The 12175-nt window shown below is 50.2% G+C and overlaps 1 protein-coding gene across 1 annotated transcript in view; it reads right to left on the bottom strand.

Annotated features, from left to right (window-relative positions):
• LOC147725059 (embryonic protein UVS.2-like) overlaps positions 1-12175 on the bottom strand; it is a 62089-nt gene that overhangs the window by 39837 nt on the left and 10077 nt on the right. Inside the window, exons 2-5 of the mRNA XM_086918155.1 lie at positions 9861-9885; positions 5576-5641; positions 4572-4712; positions 4352-4469 (exon numbers count right to left, since the gene is read on the bottom strand). Coding sequence (XP_086774281.1) covers positions 4352-4469; positions 4572-4712; positions 5576-5641; positions 9861-9885 — 350 coding nt within the window. The remainder of the gene's footprint in view (positions 1-4351; positions 4470-4571; positions 4713-5575; positions 5642-9860; positions 9886-12175) is intronic.

The raw sequence follows: 12175 nt of genomic DNA, 5'->3' as shown, positions 1-12175 counted from the left end.
ATGGAAAGCCTTTCACTTAGAGTCCACTGCCCATGGAAAGTCTTTCACTGAGAGTGCACTGCCCATGGGAAGTCTTTCACTGAGCGTCCACTGCCCATGGGAAGTCTTTCACTGAGAGTGCACTGCCCATGGGAAGTCTTTCACTGAGAGTCCACTGCCCATGGGAAGTCTTTCACTGAGAGTGCACTGCCCATGGGAAGTCTTTCACTGAGAGTCCACTGCCCATGGGAAGCCTTTCACTGAGAGTCCACTGCCCATGGAAAGTCTTTCACTGAGAGTCCACTGCCCATGGGAAGTCTTTCACTGAGAGTCCTCTGCCCATGGAAAGCCTTTCACTGAGAGTATTCTGCCCATACAAAGTCTTTCACTGAGAGTCTTCTGCCCATGGAAAGTCTTTCACTGAGAGTGCCCTGCCCATGGAAAGCCTTTCATTGAGAGTCCACTGCCCATAGAAAGTCTTTCACTGAGAGTCCACTGCCCATGGAAAGTCTATCACTGAGAGTCCACTGCCCATGGAAAGTCTTTCACTGAGAGTATTCTGCCCATACAAAGTCTTTCACTGAGAGTCTTCTGCCCATGGAAAGTCTTTCACTGAGAGTCCTCTGCCCATGGAAAGCCTTTCACTGAGTTCCAACTGCCCATGGAAAGTCTTTCACTGAGAGTCCATTGCCCATGGAAAGTCTTTCACTGAGAGTCCACTGCTCATGGAATGTCTTTCACTGAGAGTCCACTGCCCATGGAAAGTCTTTCCCTTAAATTTTACTGCCAACAGAGGGGCGTCTCCCAGTAGAGGATCTATCACTAACGCTCCACGGACCATGGGCAGCCCTTTGATGAGCGCTCGCACCCCTTAGAGGACCATCTTTCACTGCGAACCCACACCCATGTACGTTCTATCATTGAAAATCCACCTCGCATGTGGGGTCTTTCACAGTGAGTTTGCAACCCAAAGAGGGTCATCATGGACAGTCCTGGACCCAAGGAGGGCCTCACACGTAGAGAACACAACCCCTGGGGTACCTCAGTGAGAGCCCACAGAACATGGATGGACATTCCCTGAGGCAACAAAAACCATGGAGAGTCTCTAGGTGGTAGTCAACAGTTCAGTGATGCTCACTAATTGAGGGCTCGCAGCCAACGTAAGGTCATTGCTCCTTTAGGGTTTTTTACCACGTTATCAAGTTGTTTTTTATATTGACCTAAAAAGATAAAGAGTTTAGACATATTATTCTAAACTAAACTTCTATGGTCAATCCTTGGTGTGTCCTGTGCTCTTACCCATCGTCAGGCAGGGTCTGGAGGTAATGAGTCTATCTGATGGAGCCCTCTCTGGTGTGATGGTGAGCGTAGGGTCAGTCCTTAGGGTGTCCTGTGCTCTTACCCATCGTCAGGCAGGGTCTGGAGGTAATGAGTCTATCTGATGGAGCCCTCTCTGGTGTGATGCTGAATGTAGGGTCAGTCCTTGGGTGTCCTGTGCTCTCACCCATCGTCAGGCAGGGTCTGGAGGTAATGAGTCTATCTGATGGAGCCCTCTCTGATGTGATGGTGAGCGTAGGGTCAGTCCTTTGGTGTCCTGTGCTCTCACCCATCACCAGGCAGGGTCTGGAGTTAATGAGTCTATCTGATGGAGCCCTCTCTGGTGTGATGGTGAATGTAGGGTCAGTCCTTGGGTGTCCTGTGCTCTTACCCATCGTCAGGCAGGGTCTGGAGGTAATAAGTCTATCTGATGGAGCGCTCTCTGGTGTGATGCTGAATGTAGGGTCAGTCCTTGGGTGTCCTGTACTCTCACCCATCGTCAGGGAGGGTCTGGAGGTAATGAGTCTATCTGATGGAGCCCTCTCTGGTGTGATGGTGGGCGTAGGGTCAGTCCTTAGGGTGTCCTGTGCTCTTACCCATCGTCAGGTAGGGTCTGGAGGCAATGAGTCTATCTGATGGAGCGCTCTCTGGTGTGATGGTGAGCGTAGGGTCAGTCCTTAGGCTGTCCTGTGCTCTCACCCATCCACAGGCAGGGTCTGGAGGCAATGAGTCTATCTGATGGAGCCCTCTCTGGTGTGATGCTGAATGTAGGGTCAGTCCTTGGGTGTCCTGTGCTCTTACCCATCGTCAGGCAGGGTCTGGAGGTAATGAGTCTATCTGATGGAGCCCGCTCTGGTGTGATGGTGAATGTAGGGTCAGTCCTTGGGTGTCCTGTGCTCTTACCGATCCACAGGCAGGGTCTGGAGGCAATGAGTCTATCTGATGGAGCCCTCTCTGGTGTGATGCTGAATGTAGGGTCAGTCCTTGGGTGTCCTGTGCTCTTACCCATCGTCAGGGAGGGTCTGGAGGTAATGAGTCTATCTGATGGAGCCCTCTCTGGTGTGATGGTGAGCGTAGGGTCAGTCCTTAGGGTGTCCTGTGCTCTCACCGATCCACAGGCAGGGTCTGGAGGCAATGAGTCTATCTGATGGAGCCCTCTCTGGTGTGATGCTGAATGTAGGGTCAGTCCTTAGGGTGTCCTGTGCTCTCACCCATCGTCAGGCAGGGTCTGGAGGTAATGAGTCTATCTGATGGAGCCCTCTCTGGTGTGATGGTGAATGTAGGGTCGGTCCTTGGGTGTCCTGTGCTCTCACCCATCGTCAGGCAGGGTCTGGAGGTAATGAGTCTATCTGATGGAGCCCTCTCTGGTGTGATGCTGAATGTAGGGTCAGTCATTGGGTGTCCTGTACTCTCACCCATCGTCAGGGAGGGTCTGGAGGTAATGAGTCTATCTGATGGAGCCCTCTCTGGTGTGATGGTGAGCGTAGGGTCAGTCCTTGGGTGTCCGGTGCTCTTACCCATCGTCAGGCAGGGTCTGGAGGTAATGAGTCTATCTGATGGAGCCCTATCTGGTGTGATGGTGAGCGTAGGGTCAGTCCTTGGGTGTCCTGTGCTCTTACCCATCGTCGGGCAGGGTCTGGAGGTAATGAGTCTATCTGATGGAGCGCTCTCTGGTGTGATGCTGAATGTAGGGTCAGTCATTGGGTGTCCTGTACTCTCACCCATCGTCAGGGAGGGTCCGGAGGTAATGAGTCTATCTGACGGAGCCCTATCTGGTGTGACGGTGAGCGTAGGGTCAGTCCTTGGGTGTCCTGTGCTCTTACCCATCCTCAGGCAGGGTCTGGAGGTAATGAGTCTATCTGGTGGAGCCCTATCTGGTGTGATGGTGAGCGTAGGGTCAGTCCTTGGGTGTCCTGTGCTCTTACCCATCGTCAGGCAGGGTCTGGAGGTAATGAGTCTATCTGATGGAGCCCTCTCTGGTGGGATGGTGAATGTAGGGTCAGTCCTTGGGTGTCCTGTGCTCTTACCCATCGTCAGGGAGGGTCTGGAGGTAATGAGTCTATCTGATGGAGCCCTCTCTGGTGTGATGGTGAGCGTAGGGTCAGTCCTTAGGGTGTCCTGTGCTCTTACCCATCGTCAGGCAGGGTCTGGAGGCAATGAGTCTATCTGATGGAGCCCTCTCTGGTGTGATGCTGAATGTAGGGTCAGTCCTTAGGGTGTCCTGTGCTCTCACCCATTGTCAGGCAGGGTCTGGAGGTAATGAGTCTATCTGATGGAGCCCTCTCTGGTGTGATGGTGAATGTAGGGTCAGTCCTTGGGTGTCCTGTGCTCTCACCCATCGTCAGGCAGGGTCTGGAGGTAATGAGTCCATCTGATGGAGCCCTCTCTGGTGTGATGGTGAATGTAGGGTCAGTCCTTAGGGTGTCCTGTGCTCTCACCCATCGTCAGGCAGGGTCTGGAGGTAATGAGTCTATCTGATGGAGCCCTCTCTGGTGTGATGGTGAATGTAGGGTCAGTCCTTAGGGTGTCCTGTGCTCTCACCCATCGTCAGGCAGGGTCTGGAGGTAATGAGTCTATCTGATGGAGCCCTCTCTGGTGTGATGGTGAATGTAGGGTCAGTCCTTGGGTGTCCTGTGCTCTCACCCATCGTCAGGCAGGGTCTGGAGGTAATGAGTCCATCTGATGGAGTCCTCTCTGGTGTGATGGTGAATGTAGGGTCAGTCCTTAGGGTGTCCTGTGCTCTTACCCATCGTCAGGCAGGGTCTGGAGGTAATGAGTCTATCTGATGGAGCCCTCTCTGGTGTGATGGTGAATGTAGGGTCAGTCCTTAGGGTGTCCTGTGCTCTCACCCATCGTCAGGCAGGGTCTGGAGGTAATGAGTCTATCTGATGGAGCCCTATCTGGTGTGACGCTGAATGTAGGGTCAGTCCTTAGGCTGTCCTGTGCTCTTACTCTTCTGCAGAAAGGATCTGGAGGTAATGAGTCCATCTGATGGAGCCCTATCTGGTGTGATGGCGAGCCTAGGGTCAGTCCTTAGGGTGTCCTGGGCTCTTACCCAGTATCAGGAACGATCTGCAGGTAATCTGGTTCTGCCGTGTGGGCCACAAAGCGGATGCAGGTCACTGTTGCAAACTCACTCATTGCATCTGTAATGGCAGCCACATTTTCAGCACCTGAGGGACAGCAGAGGAAAGGAGAGGATGACATAAGGGGAAGCAGCCTCGAAAGGTTTCATTTCAATTCAAGGTTGGGCCTTGGCATAAAAGTGAACTCACTGTAAGTGGGGCTGAGGGTGTAGGGCACAGGGACAGTCCCATCGCTGGATTTAGGCCAGAAGCAGCTGTTGTCTGGACATTGGAGGGCACTGCGGCCTGGGCGGATGGCAATGTCCCCCTCGTGGATCAGCTGTGAGCTGCCTACAACAGTAAAACACATAGAGAGTAGTCAGGGTCTGTCATGAATAGGAAAGAACAAGAGCACACAGAAGAGAAGGAAGCTGATTGTAAACCTAAAGGGCAATCTCAAGAAAGAAAATGCAAGAACCACTCGTGGCGGAGGTAGAGGCGGCCATTTTGGGTCAAAAACCCAAACCGTAGCCTAAGCACCTAGGGCCTGCTTCACAGAACTAACTTGAGACAAAATCCTAAACTTACTACCATTTTGGTATTCACAGACGGCACTTACTCATTTTGGTATTCACAGAGGCACTTACTCATTTTGGTATTCACAGAAGGCACTTACTCATCAATGAGTAAGTGCCTTCTGTGAATACCAAAATGAGTAAAGGGTAGTAAGTTTAGGATTTTGTCTTCAGTTAGTTCTGTGAATCGGGCCCCTACTTAGGAAAAACGAATTACCCTAAGGACTAAAAAGACCTCAGCACACAGCCATGCACAGTGAGTGATTGCAGCTGTTGATATTTACTGGGAATGGTTTCCTGCCTCTTCCATTCCTATAGTGTTGTCATCTTGTCATTGCAGGAGTGATTTATGGCACCACTTAAAGCATTTTACTGACTTGCCATAATAACATTGAGAATATTAAGACAGAAAAATCAGATTAACAGCTGAGATGGGTAACTGCCTTCTAAGCGCTTTATGTCTTCTGTCAGCAAACACCAGCTGTGATGTCACACATGTTGTCAAGGGCAGCCCTTTCACCCTGTCCCCACCATGTAATTCTTCGTCCACACATTTGTATTATGTCTTTACATCTAAATGAGGCCTCAGGGTCACGTATGATAAAGTCTAGCGCCCAGAAACCCGAGCTTTACTCTTACCTTGGTTCTCATTGGTGATGATCTCGAAGATGTCTGGTATCAGGGCCTCCTCTGCATGCTGGGTGTCTGAAAGAGAAGGCACATTCCCAGCTTCACATCAGCTGCTCGCGCACAGGAATAGATGGATTCATAAAGCAATTACAGAAGGTGAAACATTCACTGGGTCCAAATGTGCATCAGTGTCAATGCACAAACTGTCTATTTCTGCCAACTCGCAAAAACGGTCATGGCCAGAGTGGGTGGAGGTTTGAGAAATGCGCAGTGTCCTGTAGGCGCTGGGGCATATGCTGCAAACTGGGAAAATGTGCAGGCCCATCTTTCTTATGGGCCGTATGATCTTACAATGCTTGACCTCTGACCTCCTGGTCAGGGAAACTGCTCTCACCTCGTGCAGCTCTGTCGTTGAGGCACGGCCCCCAGCGCCTTTCTGGCTCCTAGGTAGGTGTTCGAGGCCCTCCTTCTCTTGCAGGGTCCTACCTGCGCCTCATCGTTGGTGGTCCAGTGGAAGAGCCTGCTCTTCTGCTGGTCTACTCTGTTCAGCCTTTTCTGTCTTTTTCTGTTTACTGGTCATCATGTCTTTTTCTGTTTTTGTTTTTTTTCCACTGCCTGTTTTGCAGATTTCTCTGTTGCCTCTGTTTGTTCATTGCCTTTTGCCTTTTTCCTACTGCTGCTGCTCCCGCGGCTCCACCCCCGCGCTTGTACCTACTCCTGCCTTCCAGCTTCTGTCCCTTCCCCGACCCCTACTTAATGGTGGCCACTGCGCAGCCATGTCACTGGCACGCCAAAGGCAAGCCCGTCTGTGCCCATCCGTGACCTGACCACGCCAGGGACCCTGGTCCTCCGACTCCCCGCTGCTACGACTCCAGCTCTCTCCACGCACTCAACCCTGGATGCAACAACTGCCAGCTCTCGATGCTGAGCAGGTCCCAAGGCCCGTTCTCCTGCCAACACTGCTGCTACACCTTCATCTACCTTCATCCACCTCCAGATGCAGACAGCTGCTGCAAACCCACCGGACACCAATGTACACATACCCCTGCACTGCATCCTACACAGGCACGCTCCCTGCAAAGACATTCAGTAGAAGTTTAGGACCTCCTCAACACCCTCTCTCCCGACATTGCCTTCCTCACAGAGACCTGGACTGACGCCAGCTCTGCTCCTGACATCGCAACTGCCATCCCAGACATGTACAAGATCCTGTGGAAAGACCACTCCAACCGCCCTGGAGGAGGCCTCGCCATTGTTCACAAAAGCTCCCTCCGAGTGACAACCTCCATCTTGAACGACGCTTCGCCCCCCCATGGAACACATCCATTTCCAGATCCAGCCCAACCCCAGAATTACTCTCCACGGGACACTCGCCTACAGACCACCCGGACCCCGCTCCCTGTTCACCAACACCATCACAGACTACATTGCGTTCCACTCACTTGCCTCCACAGACTAGGTACTGCTCGGAGACCTGACTTTCCACCTAGACAAACCCAGCGACTCCAATTCCACCACCCTCCTAGGGAACCTTGCCAACATTGGACTGAAGCAACTCATCTGCTCCCCCACCCACACGGTGGGACACACCCATGACCCCATATTAGCCGGAGGAAACAACATTGCCTTCAGTCACACCACAGCACACACCTAGACGGACCACCACTGCGTCCACTTCTCCTTCTCGAAACCCACCGCACACAAGCCTATGCCATGCCTCCAAGGCAGAATCTGGAGCAAGATCACCAAAGAGCACCTCACCGCCGCCCTCAACCGCACTCCTCCCCCTACCACTACAGACATCAACACTGCAGCCAACGACCTCCACCAATGGATCGCTGACTGCACCAACATGCTCGCCTCCCTCCAGAACTCCAACAGACGACACAACATGAAAGCTACCAGGTTCACCACGGACCTCCGAGAATTCAAGCACTCATGCTGATGACTGGAGAAAGCATGGAGAAAGAGCAAAACCCCAGAAGCATGCACTGCCTACAGGGAAACCACCACGGCACACCACCAACTCAACCGATCTAAGAAGAGAAACTTCATTCAGGACAGAATCCTCTCCAAATCCAACAACTTCACCTAACTCTTCACCATTATACAATAATTCACCAGACACCCCAGCGAAACCACCAATGTCCCTCCCCCCAGAACCTCTTCAACAAACTTAGCTCTTTTTTCCACCACAAGGTCAGGACGCTTTAATACAACTTCAACAACCAAGACCAAGTCACCGACCCATGACCATCCACCAGCTATGCCACCCAGCAGACCCTCCTCACCTGGACCCCTGTCATCACTGAAGACACTGCAAAGACTATGAAGAGCATCCACTCCGGAGCACTCACTGACCACTACCCTGACAATCAACTGCACCCTTGAAACAGTCTTGTTCCCGGATGCCTGGAAAAGTGCCAAAGTCAAAACCCTCCTCAAGAAGCTCTCCGCAGACCCGACGGACCTCAAGAACTACAGGCCCATCTCTCTCCTCCTCTTAGCCGCCAAAGTCATCGAGAAAATCATCAACATCCAACAAATAACATCCTTGACTCATCCCAATCTAGATTCAGCAGCAACCACAACACCGAGACTGCTCTCCTAGCCTCCACTGACGACATCCGCACCCTCCTTGGTCAAGGCCACTCTGCAGCCCTCATTCTACTAGACCTCTCAGCAGCCTTCAACACCATCTTCCACCTCATAATAGTCACCAGACTCTATGACGATGGCATACAGGGAACTGCCTTAGACTGGATTTGTTCCTTCCTCTTTGGCAGAACGAAAAAAATAAGACTCCCGCCCTTCCTCTCCAAACCCACAAAGATCAGATGTGGAGTACCGGAGTACCCCAAGGATCCTCCATCAGCCCAATGCTCTTCAACATCTACATGGCCCCCCTTGCAAGCATCGTCCGAAAACACGGACTCAGCATAGTATCCTACACCGACATTACGCAGCTCATCCTCTCCCTCACAGTGGAACACAGCATCACCAGGCACAGTTTCCATGAAGGACTGAAGGACGTTGCATCCTGGACGAGCAGCAGCTGCCTGAAGCTCAACTCGGAGAAAACAGAAGTTCTTATCCTCAGATCCACCACCCAGTATGGGACGACATCTGGTGGCTCCCTTCCCTCAGAAATCCCCCACTCCCTCTGATAACGCCCGCAACCTCTGCATCATACTCAACTCCTCATTCACCATGAACCAACAGATCAACGCTGTGTCCTCCACATTTTTCAACACCCTCTACATACTTTACAAGACCTTCAAATGGACCCCCCCCCCCCCACTCCAGGAAGACCGTCACCCACTCACTCTTTACCAGCAGGCTGGACTGTGGAAACAGCTTGGACGCCGGAATCAACAAATCACTCCTTTGCAAACTCCAGACCGTCCAGAAGGCCGCAGCCAGACTCGCCCGCAGCATTTCACGACACTACCACATCACCCAGGACCTTTTCGACCTCCACTGGCTCCTCATCGAAAAGAGAGTTACCTTCAAGCTGCTCACTCACGCCTACAAAGCCCTCCAAAACACTGGATCTCAACAGAAGAATCTCTTTCCACAGTCCCAAGAGAAACCTTGGCTCCAACAACCTAGCCCTTGCCAACATCCACTGCATCCACAGAGCTAGAACGGGGGAAGATCCTTCTCCTACATCACAGCCAAGACCTGGGAGGAACTCCCCCTCAGCATCAGACGGAGCCCTACACTGCAAGCCTTCAGAAAAGACCTCAAGACCTGTCTCTTCGGATGACCTCAAGCTGTCCAAATCCCCCCTCCCCAGCGCCTTGAGACCCTCACGGGTGAGTAGTGCGCTCTATAAATCCCTGATTGATTAATTGACATTCTAAATCCTTTCCCAAAAACCGGTTCCGAATACGCAATGGACAGTCCGATCCATAAAGCGCTCCATTTCTGTCTAACGCCAATGGTGCATAGGGGTTTGCTTCTCTGTGGATGTTTTTTTTATTCTCATGTCCGGTCTTGGCAACTTCATTTGTGCATGTAGTCAGTGGTGTGACTGCTCCTCCTTTCATCCTCACACCTTGTGACTCATAGCAGCACTATGGTCATGCACAAGGCGCACAGGCACACTTTGCTCATCGTTCAGGGCCGCACATCTTACTCTCTATCCCTTTGCAAACACACAAAATCTGATTTAAAGGGATTAGGTAGATAGTACTCGATGCAGCCACCACCCGCGCTAAGAGTACAGCGCTTCGTTACATACAGGCGCTATGCTCAAGTTCAAAGGTATCACGACTAAAAATTTACTTACGATTTTTCTCCAGTTCATAGAAAATCTGCAAAAGAGAAAAGTGACATTTTAATCACTCAGTGTAAGTATAAGGATATTAGAACTTTAGGAAACCCAAATGTTTTAAAAGATGACATAAGATGTACTTTGGGCTATATGTCAAAATATGGAAACAACAAACCTCAACCTGTAATGGTATGGGCTGCAGGGCATCACCTGGCACAGTATCATCAAGGTGGGAAACGGCCACTACAACGAGGCCGTTTCAACGAAAACCTTAACCACGCATGCATTACAACGCATGCGTGGTTACAACGACAGCCTTTACCACGCATACGTTTACTACGAGGTATGTAGTAAAGGCATGTGTGGTAAAGGGTACAAATACAAAAGGGGGGTTAGGGGGGCTTCCCCCCCCCCCCAAAAAAACACTAACCTTTAGACGAGATGTGCAGGCAATCGGCGTCGCAGAGGAAGGAAACGGACGTTTCTTTTTTTCTACGTATGACGTCACCACGGAAAAATACGTGGAGAAGGATAAGCGTGAAAATAGCATTCCGTAGTAATGCATGCGTGGTAAAGGCATGCTTTACAACGGAGTTCGTTGTAAAAACATACAACCCAACAAGGTAAGAGTATATTGGGGAGCGGGGATTTACTGTTCCCATGCCTCCTTGTTGACTCTTCTTGTCGATACTGGGCAGCTGATATTTTGCGGTCAATATTGTTGCGATCGATAATGAAGCGTCCATATGGTGGTTAAACACTGTGGCTCCTGGCATGGCTTGGCCCCTTGTTTCAAGCACTCAGGGTTGCACAGATGTCAAGGGTGAAGTCTGTGGCTCATCTACCTATTTGGATGCTGACTTAACTGCTGGAGGAACGTTTCGGTAAAAAGTGTTACAAGAACAAATGGCCTTCAGCAGCACAGATGGCTCCGAGGATGTACAGAGTTCTCGTACAATGTAACAGAAGAGTCTGTTGAGTTGTCCATGGGGTATCTCAAGTAGGACCATCTGTTGGCCGCACTAATCCTGATTTGGGCCCAATCGGAATTCAAATGTGCGTTCTAATTCCATAATCGCAGGTTTTTGGCAAGCAAGATTTCATCCTGGTAAAAAGTGTCAGAAATGGAGCAGGCACACTCCACAAAATCCATGTTTGAGTTTCCAAAAATATTTACATCTTCTAGAATATGCGATTTAGGCCTCACCCCCCATTCTGAGACCCCAAATGCAGAAAACCGAGCACTTTGTGCAATGGCCCAGGGCACAAGTCAGGGGGTACACATGGGTGGACGGCGTCCAACTATTATTATGATTTTTGTTGTTGTATTTATTTATAAAGTTTCATATAGCGCTAGCTAGACCCGGGGGTATCAGAGTGCTTTACATACATAAAGGAAAAGAAGAAGTTGCATTACATCGTAGGACATGAGGAATCATAGAATATATACACAGGGTTAACGCTGTCCACCGTGCCAAGAGGTTGGGCCCCACTGAATAATGTGCTGAACTCGTCCCGGTGTCATTTTTAAACGCCAGGACACATTCAGCAGCGCCTGCACATTGCCTGCTTCCCATAAGCAACAACGTGCAGGCAGGGGCGGGGCATTCTCATTTCAGACTCCAGCTGGGCCCAGGGTCCTCTGGACTCCTTTTGTTCAGTCTCCTGGCTGGGAGCAGTCAGGAGCCTCACACCTAGAACAGTGGGGCATTACAAGGTGTAGAAGTCACATATCAACTTCCATAGCTCACTCTGCTATATTAAAAGCTTTACAATGCAACTGCAAGTAACATAAGGATCTCCGTCTTCAAAGCAGTAACCCACTTATCTATCTACATAAAATAAAATCTGTCATTTGCATGTTACATGATGTGCTTTGCACTAACCCTCTATGCTACTTTGAGTCAAAACTGAGGCTAAACATAACACAGATTTTTACAGCAAGTGCATTAACCTCCAGAGTTATCTCACAATTATTATTCAATCAGATTCACTGGGAACACACATATCCCTGCAACAGGTGCATTAAATCCATAAGATATTTTAAAACACAGTCTTTGCAACCAATTAACCAGGTTTACTGTCAGTTTTCTTCTTGTTGCCAATTTCTTTGTGGCAGAGTTTAAATAAAGCTAAATGTATAAGTTGAGTCCAGTGCTTAATTTGTAAAAGATTAAAGGCCAGATGTAGGTAGCCCAATACCGATCGACGACCGAAATTACTGATTTTCGGCCGTTACCGACCGGTATTGGTCATTTGAGATGTAGGGGCCAAATTTAAGGATTCAGTAATTTACCGAATTGGTAATTTAAGGAATCGGTAAATTACTG

Source organism: Lissotriton vulgaris, chromosome 4_1 (genome assembly GCF_964263255.1).
Source record: "Lissotriton vulgaris chromosome 4_1, aLisVul1.2, whole genome shotgun sequence".
Taxonomy (NCBI): Eukaryota; Metazoa; Chordata; class Amphibia; order Caudata; family Salamandridae; genus Lissotriton; species Lissotriton vulgaris.
This window is presented reverse-complemented; position numbering and strand designations above follow the sequence as displayed.